Source organism: Pelophylax lessonae (assembly GCF_965119305.1).
Source record: "Pelophylax lessonae genome assembly, chromosome: 13".
Lineage (NCBI taxonomy): Eukaryota > Metazoa > Chordata > Amphibia > Anura > Ranidae > Pelophylax > Pelophylax lessonae.
The window spans coordinates 209675201-209697541 of NC_138780.1; the positions used below are offsets into that span (position 1 = coordinate 209675201).

General features: G+C 48.0%; 1 protein-coding gene across 5 annotated transcripts in view; it reads left to right on the plus strand.

The window, feature by feature from the left end:
* BEGAIN (brain enriched guanylate kinase associated) overlaps positions 1-22341 on the plus strand; it is a 254749-nt gene that overhangs the window by 229844 nt on the left and 2564 nt on the right. For all 5 annotated transcript variants that reach the window (XM_082242704.1, XM_082242707.1, XM_082242705.1 and 2 more), the window contains one exon: positions 11432-11515. In XM_082242704.1, coding sequence (XP_082098830.1) covers positions 11432-11515 — 84 coding nt within the window. The remainder of the gene's footprint in view (positions 1-11431; positions 11516-22341) is intronic.

Here is a 22341-nt window from a genome sequence, read left to right on the forward strand (position 1 = left end):
AATGGGGTACATGGCGGGTCTTAGAGCTGCACCATGACACCATATAATGGGGTACAAGGCGGTCTCAGAGCTGCACCATGACACCATATAATGGGGTACGAGGCGGGTCATAGAGCTGCACCATGACACCATATAATGGGGTACATGGCGGGTCTCAGAGCTGCACCATGACACCATATAATGGGGTACAAGGCGGGTCATAGAGCTGCACCATGACACCATATAATGGGGTACAAGGCGGGTCATAGAGCTGCAGCATGACACCATATAATGGGGTACAAGGCGGGTCATAGAGCTGCACCATAACACCATATAATGGGGTACAAGGCAGGTCATAGAGCTGCACCATAACACCATATAATGGGGTACAAGGCGGGTCTTAGAGCTGCACCATGACACCATATAATGGGGTACAAGGCGGGTCATAGAGCTGCACCATGACACCATATAATGGGGTACAAGGCGGGTCATAGAGCTGCACCATGACACCATATAATGGGGTACAAGGAGGGTCATAGAGCTGCAGCATGACACCATATAATGGGGTACAAGGCGGGTCATAGAGCTGCACCATGACACCATATAATGGGGTACAAGGCGGGTCATAGAGCTGCAGCATGACACCATATAATGGGGTACAAGGCGGGTCATAGAGCTGCACCATAACACCATATAATGGGGTACAAGGCGGGTCATAGAGCTGCACCATAACACCATATAATGGGGTACAAGGCGGGTCTTAGAGCTGCACCATGACACCATATAATGGGGTACAAGGCGGGTCATAGAGCTGCACCATGACACCATATAATGGGGTACAAGGAGGGTCATAGAGCTGCAGCATGACACCATATAATGGGGTACAAGGCAGGTCATAGAGCTGCACCATGACACCATATAATGGGGTACAAGGCAGGTCATAGAGCTGCACCATAACACCATATAATGGGGTACAAGGTGGGTCTTAGAGCTGCACCATGACACCATATAATGGGGTACAAGGCGGGTCATAGAGCTGCACCATGACACCATATAATGGGGTACAAGGCGGGTCATAGAGCTGCAGCATGACACCATATAATGGGGTACAAGGCGGGTCATAGAGCTGCACCATGACACCATATAATGGGGTACAAGGCAGGTCATAGAGCTGCACCATGACACCATATAATGGGGTATAAGGCAGGTCATAGATCTGCACCATAACACCATATAATGGGGTACAAGACAGGTCATAGAGCTGCACCATGACACCATATAATGGGGTACAAGGCGAGTCTTAGAACTGCACCATGACACCATATAATGGGGTACAAGGCGGGTCTTAGAGCTGCACCATGACACCATATAATGGGGTACAAGGCGGTTCTCAGAGCTGCACCATGACACCATATAATGGGGTACAAGGCGGGTCTTAGAGCTGCACCATGACACCATATAATGGGGTACAAGGCGGGTCTTAGAGCTGCACCATGACACCATATAATGGGGTACAAGGCGGGTCTTAGAGCTGCACAATGACACCATATAATGGGGTACAAGGCGGGTCTTAGAGCTGCACCATGACACCATATAATGGGGTACAAGGCGGGTCTTAGAGCTGCACCATGACACCATATAATGGGGTACAAGGCGGGTCTTAGAGCTGCACCATGACACCATTTAATGGGGTACAAGGCGGTCTCAGAGCTGCACCATGACACCATTTAATGGGGTACAAGGCGGTCTCAGAGCTGCACCATGACAACATATAATGGGGTACAAGGCGGGTCATAGAGCTGCACCATGACACCATATAATGGGGTACAAGGCGGGTCATAGAGCTGCACCATGACACCATATAATGGGGCACAAGGCAGGTCATAGAGCTGCACCATGACACCATATAATGGGGTACAAGGCGGGTCTCAGAGCTGCACCATGACACCATATAATGGGGTACAAGGCAGGTCATAGAGCTGCACCATGACACCATATAATGGGGTACAAGGCGGGTCTTAGAGCTGCACCATGACACCATATAATGGGGTACATGGCGGGTCTTAGTGCTGCACCATAACACCATATAATGGGGTACAAGGCTTGTCATAGAGCTGCACCATGACACCATATAATGGGGTACAAGGCGGGTCTCAGAGCTGCACCATGACACCATATAATGGGGTACAAGGCGGGTCTTAGAGCTGCACCATGACACCATATAATGGGGTACAAGGCTGGTCTTAGAGCTGATCCATGACACCATATAATGGGGTAAAAGGCAGGTCATAGAGCTGCACCATGACACCATATAATGGGGTACAAGGCGGGTCATAGAGCTGCACAATGACACCATATAATGGGGTACAAGGCGGGTCTTAGAGCTGCACCATGACACCATATAATGGGGTACAAGGCGGGTCATAGAGCTGCACCATGACACCATATAAGGGGGTACAAGGCGGGTCATAGAGCTGCACCATGACACCATATAATGGGGTACAAGGCGGGTCATAGAGCTGCACCATGACACCATATAATGGGGTACAAGGCGGGTCATAGAGCTGCACCATGACACCATATAATGGGGTACAAGGCGTCTCAGAGCTGCACCATGACACCATATAATGGGGTAAAAGGCGGGTCATAGAGCTGCACCATGACACCATATAATGGGGTACAAGGCGGGTCTTAGAGCTGCACCATGACACCATATAATGGGGTACAAGGCAGGTCATAGAGCTGCACCATGACACCATATAATGGGGTACAAGGCGGGTCTCAGAGCTGCACCATGACACCATATAATGGGGTACAAGGCGGGTCTTAGAGCTGCACCATGACACCATATAATGGGGTACAAGGCAGGTCTTAGAGCTGCACCATGACACCATATAATGGGTTACAAAGCGGGTCTTAGTGCTGCACCATGACACCATATAATGGGGTACAAGGCAGGTCTTAGAGCTGCACCATGACACCATATAATGGGGTACATGGTGGGTCTCAGAGCTGCACCATGACACCATATAATGGGGTACATGGCGGGTCTTAGAGCTGCACCATGACACCATATAATGGGGTACAAGGCGGGTCTTAGAGCTGCACCATGACACCATATAATGGGGTACAAGGCGGGTCTTAGAGCTGATCCATGACACCATATAATGGGGTACAAGGCGGGTCATAGAGCTGCACCATGACACCATATAATGGGGTACAAGGCGGGTCATAGAGCTGCACCATGACACCATATAATGGGGTACAAGGCAGGTCATAGAGCTGCACCATGACACCATATAATGGGGTACAAGGCAGGTCATAGAGCTGCACCATGACACCATATAATGGGGTACAAGGCGGGTCATAGAGCTGCACCATGACACCATATAATGGGGTACAAGGCGGGTCATAGAGCTGCACCATGACACCATATAATGGGGTACAAGGCAGGTCATAGAGCTGCACCATGACACCATATAATGGGGTACAAGGCGGGTCTTAGAGCTGCAACATGACACCATATAATGGGGTACAAGGCAGGTCATAGAGCTGCACCATGACACCATATAATGGGGTACAAGGCGGGTCTTAGAGCTGTACCATAACACCATATAATGGGGTACAAGGCGGGTCTTAGAGCTGCACCATGACACCATATAATGGGGTACAAAGCGGGTCTTAGAGCTGCACCATGACACCATATAATGGGGTACAAGGCGGGTCTTAGAGCTGCACCATGACACCATATAATGGGGTACAAGGCGGGTCTTAGAGCTGCACCATGACACCATTTAATGGGGTACAAGGCGGTCTCAGAGCTGCACCATGACAACATATAATGGGGTACAAGGCGGGTCATAGAGCTGCACCATGACACCATTTAATGGGGTACAAGGCGGTCTCAGAGCTGCACCATGACACCATATAATGGGGTACAAGGCGGGTCTTAGAGCTGCACCATGACAACATATAATGGGGTACAAGGCGGGTCATAGAGCTGCACCATGACACCATATAATGGGGTACAAGGCGGGTCATAGAGCTGCACCATGACACCATATAATGGGGTACAAGGCGGGTCTTAGAGCTGCACCATGACAACATATAATGGGGTACAAAGCGGGTCATAGAGCTGCACCATGACACCATATAATGGGGTACAAGGCGGGTCTTAGAGCTGCACCATGACAACATATAATGGGGTACAAGGCGGGTAATAGAGCTGCACCATGACACCATATAATGGGGTACAAGGCGGTCTCAGAGCTGTACCATGACACCATATAATGGGGTACAAGGCGGGTATAAGAGCTGCACCATGACACCATATAATGGGGTACAAGGCGAATCTTAGAGCTACACCATGACACCATATAATGGGGTACAAGGCGGGTCTTAGAGCTGCACCATGACACCATATAATGGGGTACAAGGCGGGTCTTAGAGCTGCACCATGACACCATATAATGGGGTACAAGGCGGGTCATAGAGCTGCACCATGACACCATATAAGGGGGTACAAGGCGGGTCATAGAGCTGCACCATGACACCATATAATGGGGTACAAGGCGGGTCATAGAGCTGCACCATGACACCATATAATGGGGTACAAGGCGGGTCGTAGAGCTGCACCATGACATCATATAATGGGGTACAAGGCGGGTCATAGAGCTGCACCATGACACCATATAAGGGGGTACAAGGCGGGTCATAGAGCTGCACCATGACACCATATAATGGGGTACAAGGCGGGTCTTAGAGCTGCACCATGACACCATATAATGGGGTACAAGGCGGGTCGTAGAGCTGCACCATGACATCATATAATGGGGTACAAGGCGGGTCTTAGAGCTGCACAATGACACCATATAATGGGGTACAAGGCGGGTCATAGAGCTGCACCATGACACCATATAATGGGGTACAAGGCGGGTCTTAGAGCTGCACCATGACACCATATAATGGGGTACAAGGCGGTCTCAGAGCTGCACCATGACACCATATAATGGGGTACAAGGCGGGTCTTAGAGCTGCACCATGACACCATATAATGGGGTACAAGGCGGGTCTTAGAGCTGCACCATGACACCATATAATGGGGTACAAGGCGGGTCTTAGAGCTGCACCATGACACCATATAATGGGGTACATGGCGGGTCTTAGAGCTGCACCATGACACCATATAATGGGGTACAAGGCGGTCTCAGAGCTGCACCATGACACCATATAATGGGGTACAAGGCGGGTCTTAGAGCTGCACCATGACACCATATAATGGGGTACATGGCGGGTCTTAGAGCTGCACCATGACACCATATAATGGGGTACAAGGCGGGTCTTAGAGCTGCACCATGACACCATATAATGGGGTACATGGCGGGTCTTAGAGCTGCACCATGACACCATATAATGGGGTACAAGGCGGGTCTTAGAGCTGCACCATGACACCATATAATGGGGTACAAGGCGGGTCTTAGAGCTGCACAATGACACCATATAATGGGGTACGAGGCGGGTCTTAGAGCTGCACCATGACACCATATAATGGGGTACGAGGCGGGTCTTAGAGCTGCACCATGACACCATATAATGGGGTACGAGGCGGGTCTTAGAGCTGCACCATGACACCATATAATGGGGTACAAGGCGGGTCTGATCCATTATAGAGGAGACTGAATACAACAATGGGAGCTCCGGGCACTCATTATTGCAGGCCTGTATTCATTAATACATCATTAAGCACCTAAATATGACCTTGTATCAGCCTGCTGCATTCTTCTGTACAGCAGAGCACAGACTGGGAGAGGGGAAAGCAGCACAAGGAGTCAAAAAATTGTACTGCAGGGCATATAGCATGCTGATAGGATGAGAGAGCAGAGTGACCGACCGCTGAGCTCATCACAGTGCGGTTTCCTCATTTCACTGGCCAGTCACAGGCTGGGGGCGGGTCCAGGACCAGGAGTGGATTCAATGATGCTGGCCTGTCAGGGCGGGGACATGGCAGAAAAAAGTATCACATTGGAAAATCTCAGGACTGAATGTAAATATTGCAGAAAAAGCGGCTTTTTGTTATTTACTGGCAATAGTTTGGATCAATGTGGGCGGGGATTCGTTCCCAATCATGAATACTCCCATGTGCAGCAATAAAGAAGGGAGTGGAGGAAGATCAATATATTTATCAGGCCAACATCTGTATTACCACGAAGGAAAAAAGAAGGATGAGGACCCCCTGGTGGGACTTTATTGGCCGGTAATAGAAGTTAATTCATATAGAAGTACAAAAGATCATAAAGATATAAAAAACTGAATTTATATTTTATTTAGAAAAAACAATTCTTAAAAACAAATATTGGCGGTGAATATTCATAAGGTTTCATCAATGTGTAGAATGGATGATTGTGAACATTCAGCAGACTACTGAGACTGCTACTGAAGCAGCGATCTGATGAGCAGTCCTGGAGAATGACACCCGACGCGTTTCAGAAATTGTCTCCTTCCTCAGGGGTGTATATAGAGCTCAGCACTTCTAGGATAAAGCAAAGGGGAATTTATATACATTCGTATCAACTTATCACATAATTTGTTGTTACTGAAGTATAATTCACGCCAGTACAATGAACCCAGGATACAGCAGCCGAACGAATAAAACTAAATAGTGACATCCATCCTCCCCCTCAACAAAGAAAGGGGGGTAATAGCAATATCCCCAAACTGCCCCAAAAAGGGCAATTCACTAAGATCCAACAAGACTGGAAACAGAAGATCCAACAGGTTTTGAAACAGGAGATCCAAAAAGACCGGAAACAGGAGATCCAACAAGTCCGGAAACAGGAGATCCAACAAGACCGGAAACAGGAGATCCAACAAGACCAGAAACAGGAGAGCCAACAAGACCAGAAACCGGAGATCCAACAAGACCAGAAACAGGATCACACAACAAGACCGGAAACAGGATCGCACAACAAGACCGGAAACAGGAGATCCAACAAGACCGGAAACAGGAGATCCAACATGACCAGAAACAGGAGATCCAACAAGACCGGAAACCGGAGGAGATCCAAAAAGACCAGAAACAGGAGATCCAAAAAGACCAGAAACAGGAGATCCAACAAGACCAGAAACAGGAGATCCAACAAGACCGGAAACAGGAGATCCAACAAGACCAGAAACAGGAGATCCAACAAGACTGGAAACAGGAGATCCAACAAGACCGGAAACAGGAGACCAACAAGACCGGAAACAGGAGATCCAACAAGACCAGAAACAGGAGATCTAACAAGACCGGAAACAGGAGACCAACAAGACCGGAAACAGGAGATCCAACAAGACCAGAAACAGGAGATCCAACAAGACCAGAAACAGGAGATCCAACAAGACCGGAAACAGGAGATCCAACAAGACCAGAAACAGGAGATCCAACAAGACCGGAAACAGGAGATCCAACAAGACCGGAAACAGGAGACCAACAAGACCAGAAACAGGAGATCCAACAAGACCAGAAACAGGAGATCCAACAAGACCAGAAATAGGAGCGCAGAACAAGACCAGAAACAGGAGATCCAACAAGACCAGAAACAGGAGATCCAAGAAGACCAGAAACAGGAGATCCAACAAGACCAGAAACAGGAGATCCAACAAGACCAGAAATAGGAGCGCAGAACAAGACCAGAAACAGGAGATCCAAGAAGACCAGAAACAGGAGATCCAAGAAGACCAGAAACAGGAGATCCAAGAAGACCAGAAACAGGAGATCCAAGAAGACCAGAAACAGGAGATCCAACAAGACCAGAAACAGGAGATCCAACAAGACCAGAAACAGGAGATCCAAGAAGACCAGAAATAGGAGCGCAGAACAAGACCAGAAATAGGAGATCCAAGAAGACCAGAAATAGGAGATCCAAAAAGACCAGAAACAGGAGATCCAACACGACCAGAAACAGGAGATCCAACAAGACCAGAAACAGGAGATCCAAGAAGACCAGAAACAGGAGATCCAAGAAGACCGGAAACAGGAGATCCAACAAGACCAGAAACAAGAGATCCAACAAGACCGGAAACCGGAGATCCAACAAGACCAGAAACCGGAAATCCAACAAGACCAGAAACAGGAGATCCAACACGACCAGAAACAGGAGATCCAACAAGACTAGAAACAGGAGATCCAACAAGACCGGAAACAGGAGATCCAACAAGACCAGAAACAAGAGATCCAACAAGACCAGAAACCGGAGATCTAACAAGACCAGAAACCGGAGATCCAACAAGACCAGAAACCGGAGAGCCAACAAGACCAGAACCAGGAGATCCAACAAGACCAGAAACCGGAGAGCCAACAAGACCAGAAACAGGAGATCCAACAAGACCGGAAACAGGATCGCACAACAAGACCAGAAACAGGAGATCCAACAAGACCAGAAACAGGAGATTCAACAAGACCAGAAACAGGAGATTCAACAAGACCAGAAACAGGAGATTCAACATGACCAGAAACAGGAGATCCAACAAGACCGGAAACCGGAGGAGATACAAAAAGACCAGAAACAGGAGATCCAAAAAGACCAGAAACAGGAGATCCAACAAGACCAGAAACAGGAGATCCAACAAGACCGGAAACAGGAGATCCAACAAGACCAGAAACAGGAGATCCAACAAGACCGGAAACAGGAGATCCAACAAGACCAGAAACAGGAGACCAACAAGACCAGAAACAGGAGATCCAACAAGACCAGAAACAGGAGATCCAAGAAGACCAGAAACAGGAGATCCAACAAGACCAGAAACAGGAGATCCAACAAGACCAGAAATAGGAGCGCAGAACAAGACCAGAAACAGGAGATCCAACATGACCAGAAACAGGAGATCCAACAAGACCAGAAACAAGAGATCCAAGAAGACCAGAAACAGGAGATCCAAGAAGACCGTAAACAGGAGATCCAACAAGACCAGAAACAAGAGATCCAACAAGACCGGAAACCGGAGATCCAACAAGACCAGAAACCGGAAATCCAACAAGACCAGAAACAGGAGATCCAACACGACCAGAAACAGGAGATCCAACAAGACCAGAAACAGGAGATCCAAGAAGACCGGAAACAGGAGATCCAACAAGACCAGAAACAAGAGATCCAACAAGACCAGAAACCGGAGATCTAACAAGACCAGAAACCGGAGATCCAACAAGACCAGAAACCGGAGAGCCAACAAGACCAGAATCAGGAGATCCAACAAGACCAGAAACCGGAGAGCCAACAAGACCAGAAACAGGAGATCCAACAAGACCAGAAACAGGAGATTCAACAAGACCAGAAACAGGAGATTCAACAAGACCAGAAACAGGAGATTCAACAAGACCGGAAACAGGAGATCCAACAAGACCGGAAACAGGAGATCCAACAAGACCGGAAACAGGAGATCCAACAAGACCAGAAACAGGAGATCCAAAAAGACCGGAAACAGGAGATCCAACAAGACCGGAAACAGGAGATCCAACAAGACCGGAAACAGGAGATCCAACAAGACCAGAAACAGGAGATCCAACAAGACCAGAAACAGGAGATCCAACAAGACCGGAAACCGGTGATCCAACAAGACCAGAAACAGGAAATCCAACAAGACCAGAAACAGGAGATTCAACAAGACCAGAAACAGGAGATCCAACAAGACCAGAAACAGGAGATTCAACAAGACCGGAAACAGGAGATCCAACAAGACCGGAAACAGGAGAGCCAACAAGACCGGAAACAGGAGATCCAACAAGACCAGAAACAGGAGATCCAACAAGATCAGAAACAGGAGCGGACAACAAAAGTGTGGGAAGATGTTTAGAATCTCCACCTGCAATCAAAAAGACTACATTCCTAATAGAAGAGTGGAGGGATAAAGAAACAGAGGCGCACACATCTATTCCTTCAACTCCCACTTCATCACTAAAGATATAAACAAGATATTGGAATGGCCCAAGCGATCCAAGAGTATATCACCACCTTCTTATGCGGAGTACATACGGCTGATTAGCCACCAATATTTGATTTTAAGAATTGTTTTTACTAAATAAAATATATATTCTTTTTTTTTATATATATCTGTTACGGAACAGGGCACCCCTGAGCAGGTACCTCCGTTGACGGATGCTCCTAGTGCTTCCCGAGGGCTCCAAGCACTCCACCAGACACCGTAAGCACTTCAGACTCCACGAACCGCCGCAGCTTGGTTAGGGTCTTGGCATCTCCTACCCACCCTGGACCAACGACAAGGCCCCAGGTTCCTGTGGGTGAACCTCTCTTTCCCCAGAGAGTGCAGCACGAACAAGCTCTTACACAAGCTCTTATAAGAGCTCAGTGATTCTCTAAGGGAGTATGGAAGACCATAGCAATCCCTGTAGCAGATTCCCCCAATAACGAGACAAAGCTCCGAGATGAGGGTAAAACAGGAACAACATTTATTGGAAGAACAGAGCACTCTTTTATACAGAAATTGGAACATCCTTCCCCCAACAACCGCTTTCCCATTGGTCAATTGTAAAGTACTTGCAGTTCTCACTAAGGTCCTCTCCAGCATATGCAAATGAGGGCTTGAAAATGAGTCAACAGGGATTGGTCAGATAGCTTTGACCAATGCAGGGAGACAGAAGCCCCAGGGGGCAATCAATGTACACAATAGTCAGACACAGAACAATGGTTCCCTAACGAGCCCTCAATACACATTACTCTGAGTGTCAATAGACCGCCCGTCTCCTCAGAACTTCCTGTAATGCCCATATTAGGAGTTGGCTTCCTGTTCCTTACAGTTTACAGGAATACGTTTTAGCTTCCAGGAGAGGCAAGGCTCCATTAGCCACATGTTTAAAGAAACACAAAAAGACACAAAAATGCATAACTCCCAGTCTACTGAACAGAACCCCTACATTCAACCCATCCCCAGATAGCCTGGATCTGAGCGCTCAACATATCCAAACAGCGCTCAGATACCACAAACACAGTCAAATTGCCATGGGGTTTATGTTTAGCATGGGCTGATGAGAGGGTCCATAGTCATATTGCAGGAGGCGAGCAACCAGGCTTCTCCAACGTCCAGTGGCGAGATTGGTCTCGTCACAATATCTTTATAATCTTTTGTACTTCTACATGAATTAACTACTATAACAGGCTATTAGTCCCACCAGGTGATCCCTATCCATGTACAGCAATAGTGCAATGTAAATACAAACTCTGAATGATAACCTTCCATCTTGCTGTGTGACCTTTGACCTTTCTGTGTAACCTTTGATCTTGCTGTGTGACCTTCGATCTTGCTGTGTAACCTTCGATCTTGCTGTGTAACCTTCGATCTTGCTGTGTAACCTGCGATCTTGCTGTGTGACCTTTGACCTTTCTGTGTAACCTTCGATCTTGCTGTGTGACCTTCGATCTTGCTGTGTAACCTTCGATCTTGCTGTGTGTTCTCTTTTTAGGAGCTGTACCGAAAAGACTGCAACTTGGCCTCTCAGTTACTGCAGTGCAGCAAAGGCTTCTACAGAGCGCACAAGCTGTCTGAGGTCCGTATTTCATGACTAAGCTCTCTGAGTACTAGGGGGTGGCAGCATGCGGGTGGTTTATCCTGTTATTGAGGGTGGCAGCATGTGGGTGGTTTATCCTGTTATTGGGGGTGGCAGCATGAGGGTGGTTTATCCTGTTATTGGGGGTGGCAGCATGCGGGTGTTTTATCCTGTTATTGAGGGTGGCAGCATGTGGGTGGTTTATCCTGTTATTGGGGGGTGGCAGCATGCGGGTGGTTTATCCTGTTATTGAGGGTGGCAGCATGGGGGTGGCAGCATACAGGTGGTTTATCCTGTTATTGGGGTGGCAGCATACAGGTGGTTTATCCTGTTATTGGGGTGGCAGCATGCGGGTGTTTTATCCTGTTATTGGGGTGGTTTATCCTGTTATTGGGGTGGCAGCATGCAAGTGGTTTATCCTGTTATTGGGGGTGAAAGCATGCGGGTGGTTTATCCTGTTATTGGGGGTGGCAGCATGCGGGTGGTTTATCCTGTTATTGGGGGTGGCAGCATGCGGGTGGTTAATCCTGTTATTGGGGGTGGCAGCATGTGGGTGGTTTATCCTGTTATTGGGGTGGAAGCATGCGGGTGGTTTATCCTTTTATCACACTGATTGGTGTTAGGAAGAAGACAACCCATCAGAAAATCATTACTTTACCCCCCTTTCAGCCTGCGGTCTGTATGCGGTGCCCCGTGCTGCTATCAGGCGGTGCTTTGCATGGCTGCTTCTGACAGTTTTGGTCCCCGCTAACAATCAGGAACCAATAAGATTCTTCTTCATCATGTGACTATGTCAGCTATCACCTATTAGGATCAAACTGAGGCTTCATTAAGGAAAAGGCCTTTTAGATGGCAGTGTGCCTCTGATTAACATTGTAATTGTCTGATACAATTGCAGTAATAGAAAACATACATGGTATAAATGTTATATACAGTGGGTGTGCCTATTGCACACTACCCATTGCGTTGCTACTGATATATGTGAAACAAATAGCTAATAATCTGTGCAGTGATTATGTCTTCAAAAAATAGCGTATAAATATAAAACTACAAAATTCATGAATATATAACAATGGTGGTATATAAATATAAATATAACAATTAAAATTCCGAGTATAAAACAATGAAAAAAGTGGTGAGAAAGTCCATATAATCAATAAGGTGGGGGATACATAAAGTGCTCCCCAATAGTAAGACTGAAGAAATCTTATAGACCATCCACCACTAGGTCCTATTGATGGATATACAGATGATAGCACTACTGCCCCAGGTGAGATAGCTAAAGTGCCTACTCACCAGATTTAGTTGATCTTGAGCTTGTGTGGTCACCATGGCCAAGATGGATCATCCACTGGGGTCTTACTGGTGCTACTTCTTGATTTCCTTAATCGATTGCTCCTTTGGCTAGACAGGTGGAAAAATAGAAACCGGTCTACTCATAGTGAATTCCATTAAAATGTATTGTCCATGGATAAGCCAGACAACAGAGGTACACAGTAGATACCAGGTAGGAACAAACAATACGTTCCGTGTGTTAATCCACTATTCCTGCGGGGAACTCTGGGCTGGAAACCGGAACACAACACCGTTTCCGGTATGCATTCCAACCACGTCTATTGACGTCACCACAGAAGACATCCGGAAGTGACGTCTTCACAGACAGTGCCTTGTAAAAGTATTCACACCCCTTGAAATTTCCCACATTTTCTCATGGTACAACCAAAATCGTAAATGTATTTTATTGGGATTTTATGTGATAGACCGACACAAAGTGGCCATAATTGTGAAGTGGAAGGAAAATGATACAAATACATCTGTGAAAAGTTTGGAGGGCATTTGTATTTACCCCTCTTTACTCTGTTACCCCTAACTAAAAACTAGTGGAACCAATTGCTTTCAGAGGTCACCTAATTAGTAAATAGAGTCCACCTGTGTGTCATTTAATCTCAGTATAAATACAGCTGTTCAAGAAGCCCATGGGAACTCTGGAGGAGCTGCAGAGATCCCCAGCTCAGGTGGGAGACACTGTCCACAGGACAACTATTAGTCGTGCGCTCCACAAATTTGCCTGTAACGGAACTTAGACCCACACTGTGCTTGTGGACTTCCGTTAGTATACGGCTTCCTCCCAGTCGTGAACATAGATATCAGATTTTCCCAGCCACCCCCATACAAAGCTAGCCGACAACTTAGCTTGTACTGGAATCTTCTGCTTTATTGAACAGTTTCACACTCAATTTATACACACATGAGCACATCCCCCTCCTGATCCAATTACCCTATCAGGTCAGAGGTTGCCTGATTCCATTATCCTATGCAGATGAAATTGTATACAGAAATATAATTAACATATCTAAAGAACAACCAACACAAACAGTATACTATTTCCACTCAGCAACTAACAGATGACAATTATTCAATCAACCTGAGCCAATTAACTAGCAGACGGCCGTCCTCGCTCCTGGAATACAATACACATCATCTCAATACACATCTAAGCATTGCTTTGGTTATTTAGGAGTCACAGACTTCATGGCAACAGGCTATAGGTCTCACAGTGTAAAGTGGGATTAAATCTTCATAGTTCTTGAGAGATATTGGTGATAAATATTACTCTCCTATTTGAAGTTATCCAAACCATTAGGTATCTGTCTTTCACTCCCAGTGACGGTGATTACCGTCGCATATCTTCCCCCCAAAGGTAGACTTACCAGGTACCAGACATCCAATCAGTCTGTGCCTGAGTTAGTTGGTAACAAGTACCAAAGAGTCCATCCATCATGGCAGCTTCCTTGACAAAGTTCCACATAGTTTGTAAGTTTGTCCCGGCAGGGCGCATGGAGCTCTCATAGCCTATCAATCTGTGGAAGTCTGGTTTGGGAAGGCCAGACTGGACCTCTTGGTCACCCTGTGTCCCTAATAGACACAGGGTGACTTACAGATAAGAGGAGCCTAGGGGGCTGAGAGAGGAACTTTCCAACCTCTCTAAGGTAGGCTGTGTTCCACGGGCCCCCCAACCAAATAGACTCTCCTCACATCTCTCCCCTTTCGGAAGGAGACTAACATAGGAGGGGACCCCAGCCGCACTCTGTCCTGTTGCCAGCACTTCTGCTGGGGACTCCACATAATCCACTCTGGCTAACTGTTGGGGAGGGAGACCGGCTTCCTCCGCTCCCAGACTGTGGATCTCTCGCTGGGGAGGAAGGATGACCACCTTCTCACCCTGGGCCTTTGTAACTGCCACAGGTGTGACCCGGAAGTATTGGACCCTCTGTCCAGTTGTCAGTGCTTAAGCTGGAGAAGTTTCTTGTAACTAAACAGATGCTGCTGGCAGGAAATCCCATGTCCCTGTCAGGGGTGTAGGAGAAAGGTCAGCTACTTCTTCTCTCAGGAAGGCTGAAGCTGCTGTTGGTGTTGGGCAGAGCTCAGTGATGTTAGGCCCTGATGCCAGCTGTTCTGCAGGAAAGTCAGTGGCCTTGCACACATCTTCTTGGGTCACCAATTGTTGCAGGCAGAGGTCAGCAACGCTATGCCTGGATGCCACTCTTCTGCTTTAGGCTCACTGGGATGTTCCTCTGGAATTGCTGAAAGTCCAGGGCATGGGCTGGTGGCTCTCGGGCCCAGTGGCAACACTTTGGCGGGTGATTTATCATCCATATCATCCTCCGATGGAAAGCCAATTAAATCTGTGATCCGTGGTTGGGGAATTAAGATGGCTTCCTCTTCTCCCATACCTTTATCCAGTGGCTGGACAGACGCATTCCTCCATCCAAGCTCGTCCTGTGCAGAAACAGGTTCGTCAAGGTGAGTCAGCACTTGCTGCATCCGCCATAAGACCTCCGCATCCAAGACCGTGGGTGCAGGTGAGCAAAGCACACTATTACTGTGCCACATTGTCCATTCTTCAGTCAGGATTTCTGGACAGTCAGCTGGTACTTCTGGATATTCCCAGGCAAGGGAGCCCAGGCCAGGCACTGAGCACAGTCTAGCAGGCGTCTTTAGGCGATCTCCAGCTCCCATTCCTGATTGGCTAGAAATTCCAAATCTTCCAGTGCCCAGTGCACTTCCAAGACATTCAGCATCTGTTCTCTGTATTCCAAGATTTTCTCCAAATGCCACTCCAAATTGCTCCCAAAGTCGGGGTCCTCAGACAGCCTCTCTAATAACAGCCCCAACCGCTGTAGCAAAAGCCTTCTGTTGGGCTGTCGTCCGCTGTCCATGGGCACACTTGGGTTACATACCAGCGGAGAGCTCTATAGCTCTCGTCCAACCGCATCTCCGCCTGGACCAGCCTGCCTAACTCAGCTTTCTATTCCTTGTGTGGTTGTCTCCCCCAAAACACCATTCGCACTTCGTACTGCGAACAGTACCTTTCCTGGAAGGAGGGGAGGATTCTTCCTTGGTGTCGCTGCTCACAGGCTAGCGCTTTCCCTTGGATTTCCAAGCGGATTGAATCATGCCATCCTAACAGGACCTTCTCTGACACTGGTCCCCTGTGCTGTATCCGCATCTCTCACAACCTCCTTCTGAATTCCTCTTCCATGGTGGCTGATATCTGTACCTCTCTTCTTCTGCTATCCGGACCTTGGTTCCCGGTGGAGGTTTGGATGTCCCAGACTGCAGTAAGCATCCCACCGCTTGCCACCAATGTAATGGAACTCAGACCCACATTGTACTTGAGGACTTTCGTCAGTATACGTCTTCCTCCCAGTCGTGAACATAGATATCAGATTTTCCCAGCCACCCCATACAAAGCTAGCCGACAACTTAGCTTGTACTGGAACCTTCTGCTTTATTGAACAGTTTCACACTCAATATATACACACATGCGCACATTCCCCTCCTGATCAAATTACCCCATCAGGTCAGGGGTTTCCTGATTCCATTATCCTATGCAAATGAAATTGTATACAGAAATACAATTAACATATCTAAAGAACAACCAACACAAACAGTATACTATTTCCACTCAGCAACTAACAGGTGACAATTATTCAATAAACCTGAGCCAATTAACTAGCAGACGGCCGTCCTCGCTCCTAAAATACAATACACATCATCTCAATACATATCTAAGCATTCCTTTGATTATTTAGGAGTCACAGACTTCATGGCAACAGGCTATAGGTCTCACAGTGTAAAGTGGGATTAAATCTTCATATTTCTTGAGAGATATTGTTGATAAATATTACTCTCCCATTTGAAGTTATCCAAACCATTAGGCTCCGTTCACATGTAGGCGTTTTGGGGCGTTTTTGGGGCGTTTTTCTGCTCTAGGATCAGCTCTCAAAACGCCCAACAAGACAAATCCTATTCATTTCAATGGCCCCTGTTCACATCTGAGCGTTTTGAAGCTGTATACAAAACGCCCAACGCTCAAAAAAGTACATGAGCTTCTTTTTGGGCAGATTACAGGCGTTTTCCATTGATCTCTATTGAATCTAAAAACGCCTGCACAAAAATCGCGGTAAAAATCGCGGGAAAATCGCGGTAAAAATCGCCGCAAAAATCGCGGTAAAATCGCGGTAAAAAACGCGCGAAAAACGCTACGCTCAGGTGTGAATGTAGCCTTAAGTATCTGTCCTTCACTCCCAGTGATGGTGAGTACCGCCACACTGCCCTTTATGGAAGAGTGAGAAGAAGAAAGCCATTTGTGAAAGAAAGCCATAAGAAGTCCCATTTGCAGTTTGGGAGAAGCCATGTGGGGGACACAGCAAACATGTGGAAGAAGAAGCTCTGCTCAGATGACACCAAAATTCAACTTTTTGACCTAAAAGTAAAACGCTATGCGTGGGGGAAAACTAACACTGCACATCACCCTGAACACACCATCCCCACCTTGAAACATGGTGGTGGCAGCGTCATGGTGTGGGGATGCTTTTCTTCAGCAGGGACAGGGAAGGTGGTCAGAGTTGAAGATGGACAATCATAGAAGAAAACCTGTTAAGAGTCTGCAAAAGACTTGAGACTGGGGCGGAGGTTCACCTTCCAGCAGAATAACGACCCGAAACATCCAGCCAGAGCTACAGTGGAATGGTTTACATCAAAGCATATTCATGTGTTAGAATGGCCCAGTCACAGTCCAGACCTAAATCACATTCAGAATCTGTGGCAAGATTTGAAAATTGCTGTTCACAGACGCTTTCCATCCAATCTGACAGAGCTTGAGATATTTTGCGAAGAAGAATGGGCAGAAATGTCCTCTCTGGAGCGCTGGCTATTTGAGACCTTTGGGAAGGAGGCGTTTACCCAACTATTTGCAGTGGAAAGGGCTCATCGTACTCCACCCTGCCCCTTACCACAGGGTTCCCCCCCGAGGACCATACTGGCACGCCTTCTCAACTATAAAGATTACAAGAAAATCCTGAGGCTGGCCAGGGAGAAGGCTGATATCCATTATAATGGAGCAAAAATATCATTATATCCTGACTTCTCCGCAGAAGTTCAGCGCAAACATTCTAAGTTTAACGATGTTAAAGCGCGGCTGCGCCATCTACAAGTTTCTTATGCCTTGCTGTACCCGGCTAAACTCAGATTCACTGCCAACGGCCAATCACATTTCTTCGATTGATCGATTGAGACAGTCACCTGGCTGGACCACAACGAGAAAAGCCTGCGCCAACAAGGAGGAGCTGGAGAAGATGAACGATCCTTAGAGGGGACCAGTGTCTGTGTTCCAGTGCGGGTTGGGCACTCGGCTATACAATTCCACCTATTTCTACTTATCCAGGCTGGGAAGCCATTACTTAAAGTGCTGACAAGGGAGAGGATTACGACAAGCTTTTCATTCCTTCATTACCTACAATATGTGTGTTCACCAAGTAGAATGCGCGCCTGCTGCTTCAGGCTCTTTATTTTTCTGTTTGTTTCTTCTGCTGAGATGAACCACATCTGGAATAGCCAAGGATGGCTTTGCAATTCGTCTACCACGAGTGGCCCTGCACTCAGCCCCTTTAGCACAGTTGCGCTCTTCAGTTGGTAATTTCTGTTTTGACTTTCAACAGGAATTTGTACCGATAATTACTGACTTTACAGTCCCTTAATTGGCTCTACAATTCGCATGTACCCCACTCATCTTTGTTTCCGCAGTCAAGTTTTCTAAACCTCCATGAACGATGGATGGCCTGCCAGTTGGGTGATAACATTGTGGCCTCTTTCTGGTTAGCTCCTCTCTTTTATTATGTATCGCTGCCTAATGTCAGTACCCATTATATCGCGGAACGTTAGAGGGGTGAACAATCCTCTAAAACGCACTATGATATCCACAAGCCTCCAGAAGTTCCACCCTGCCATGATAGGCTTGCAGAAAACTCATCTGACTAAGGAGACGACAATACAATACTCCTGGGTGTGCAAAGTGTATCACTCCACCCACACCTCTTACTCCCGTGGTGTCAGTGTATTGGTACACCGGTCCCTGATATTTTAGGAACTGGACTCACAGGTAGATGCAGAGGGTCGATATGCAGGGCTGCTGTAAGAAATCACCCACCCAAATAAATACAATTTACTACGCTTCTGTTACGAATGAGCCCAGTGAGTGATTGTTACCGATCACTCATTGTGTTCATTCAGGAAAGGAAGAGGTTGGTAAATATGACATATTGACTGGACTCTTCCCCCACTCTCCATCCTGAAGAATCCTATTGTGTGCTTGCTCCTGCCAGCGGTAAGGACAGGAGGGAAGCCAGCAGCACTTCCGGGGTAGGGGAAGCACACGGGGGGGCCTGGCAGGTGAAAATTTATGGTGCACAGGGAGTTTGATCAGTGTGGCGGGGGGGGGGGCAATTACTGGAACAGATCCCCTGTACGGCTCTCTCTGCAGAAGCTGAAAGCCAGTAGGAGGGAGAGGAGAAGAAGCCAAGAGGCCCATGGGAACTCTGGGGGAGCTGCAGAGATCCACAGCTCAGGTGGGAGAATCTGTCCACAGGACAACTATTAGTCGTGCGCTCCACAAATCTGCCTGTAACGGAACTTAGACCCACAGTGTGCTTGTGGACTTCCGTCAGTATACAGCTTCCTCCCAGTCATGAACATAGATATCAGATTTCCCAGCCGCCCCCATACAAAGCTAGCTGACAACTTAGCTTGTACTGGAATCTGCTTTATTGAACAGTTTCACACTCAATTTATACACACATGAGCACATCCCCCTTCTGATCAAATTACTCCATCAGATCAGGGGTGGCCTGATTACATTATCCTATCCAGATGAAATTGTATACATGACCCTCCGACGGTCCTTCCCAGAGTGCCCAGGAAATGAAACGCATACTGTCTACAGTTGTTCACGTCACATGGCAGTATTGAACCATTGCTATCTGCATGAGGCGCCTCCCCCTCCCCCCCCTCTATCCTCCTCCTTCCTCAGCTATCTGCATGAGTCTCCTCTTCTCTCCCCTCCTCCCTCTTTCCTCCCTGGGATCTACCAGACATATCCCCGTTCTGACGGGGGGAAGGAATGATCCAGTATTCCTGCAAAGCAAGGAATAAAATTCATTCCTTCCCCTAGTAAAAGCAGCACACAGTACACATAAACACTGGCTAGGCACACAGTACACATAAACACTGGCTAGGCACACAGTACACATAAACACTTGCTAGGCACACAGTACAATAAACACTGGCTAGGCACACAGTACACATTAACACTGGCTAGGCACAGTACACATAAACACCGGCTAGGTACACATTGAACTCTTTGATCTCCCCAAGATGTTAACCCCTTCCCAGCCAGTGTCATTAGTACAGTGACAGTGCATATTTTTAGCATTAATCAATGTATTCCCACAATGTGTCAGTTAGTGTCCGAATGTCCTCCGCAATATCGCTGTCCCGCTATAAGTCGCTGCTTGCCGCCATTACTTGTATAAAAAAAAACAGCACTGCTGTAAATCTTTCCCCTAGTTTGAAGACGCGATAACTTTTGCGTAAATTAATCAATATTCACTTATTGGGATTTTTTTACCAAAAATATGTAGCTGAGTACAAATTGGAATAAATTTTATGAAGAAATTTGATTTTTAAATGTTTTTTATTGGAAATGTTTTATAGCAGAAAGTAAAAAATAAATATATTATTTTTTTCAAAATTGTCATTTTTTTTTTTTTTTTGTTCATAGCGCAAAAAAATAAAAAACCACAGAGGTGATAAAACCAAAAGAAAACTCTATTTGTGGGGAAAAAAATATATAAATGTCATTACAGTACAAAGTCGCACGGCTGCGCAATTGTCAGTTAAAGTAACACAGTGCTGTACCGCAAAGAAATGGCCTGGTCACTAAGGGGGGTAAATCTTCTGGTGGTTAGCTTATTTTTTCTATTGAAGATCGCAGTCGCTGGTATTCCTCTAAGCAGAGCGATGATGAATCAGCTGGCAGTCTGAGGTTCCACATGTAGGCCGGTCATCTCCTGTAGGCCGGTCATCTCCTGTAGGCCGGTCATCTTCTGGCCAGGCCGGTCATCTCCTGGGCCGGTCATCTCCTGTAGGCCGGTCATCCCGTGTAGGCCGGTCATCTTCTGGCCAGGCCAGTCATCTCCTGTAGGCCGGTCATCTCCTGGGCAGGTCATCTCCTCTAGGCCGGTCATCTCCTGTAGGCGGGTCATCTCCTGGGCAGGTCATCTCCTGTAGGCTGGTCATCTCCTGTAGGCGGGTCATCTCCTGGCCAGGCCGGTCATCTCCTGTAGGCCGGTCATCTCCTGTAGGCGGGTCATCTCCTGGGCAGGTCATCTCCTGTAGGCTGGTCATCTCCTGTAGGCGGGTCATCTCCTGGCCAGGCCGGTCATCTCCTGTAGGCCGGTCATCTCCTGTAGGCCGGTCATCTCCTGGGCCGGTCATCTCCTGTAGGCCGGTCATCTCCTGTAGGCGGGTCATCTCCTGTAGGCGGGTCATCTCCTGGGCCGGTCATCTCCTGGGCCGGTCATCTCCTGTAGGCGGGTCATCTCCTGTAGGCGGGTCATCTCCTGTAGGCTGGTCATCTCCTGGGCCGGTCATCTCCTGTAGGCGGGTCATCTCCTGGCCAGGCCGGTCATCTCCTGTAGGCCGGTCATCTCCTGTAGGCCGGTCATCTCCTGGGCCGGTCATCTCCTGTAGGCCGGTCATCTCCTGTAGGCGGGTCATCTCCTGTAGGCGGGTCATCTCCTGGGCCGGTCATCTCCTGTAGGCCGGTCATCTCCTGTAGGCCGGTCATCTCCTGTAGGCCGGTCATCTCCTGGCCAGGCCGGTCATCTCCTGTAGGCCGGTCATCTCCTGTAGGCGGGTCATCTCCTGTAGGCGGGTCATCTCCTGTAGGCCGATCATCTCCTGGGCCGGTCATCTCCTGTAGGCGGGTCATCTCCTGTAGGCGGGTCATCTCCTGTAGGCTGGTCATCTCCTGGGCCGGTCATCTCCTGTAGGCGGGTCATCTCCTGTAGGCGGGTCATCTCCTGGGCCGGTCATCTCCTGTAGGCGGGTCATCTCCTGTAGGCGGGTCATCTCCTGTAGGCCGGTCATCTCCTGTAGGCGGGTCATCTCCTGTAAGCGGGTCATCCCCTGTAGGCCGGTCATCTCCTGTAGGCCGGTCATCTCCTGTAGGCGGGTCATCTCCTGTAGGCCAGTCATCTCCTGGGCCGGTCATCTCCTGTAGGCGGGTCATCTCCTGTAGGCGGGTCATCTCCTGGCCAGGCCGGTCATCTCCTGTAGGCCGGTCATCTCCTGGGCCGGTCATCTACTGTAGGCGGGTCATCTCCTGTAGGCGGGTCATCTCCTGGGCCGGTCATCTCCTGTAGGCCGGTCATCTCCTGTAGGCGGGTCATCTCCTGTAGGCCGGTCATCTCCTGTTGACGGGT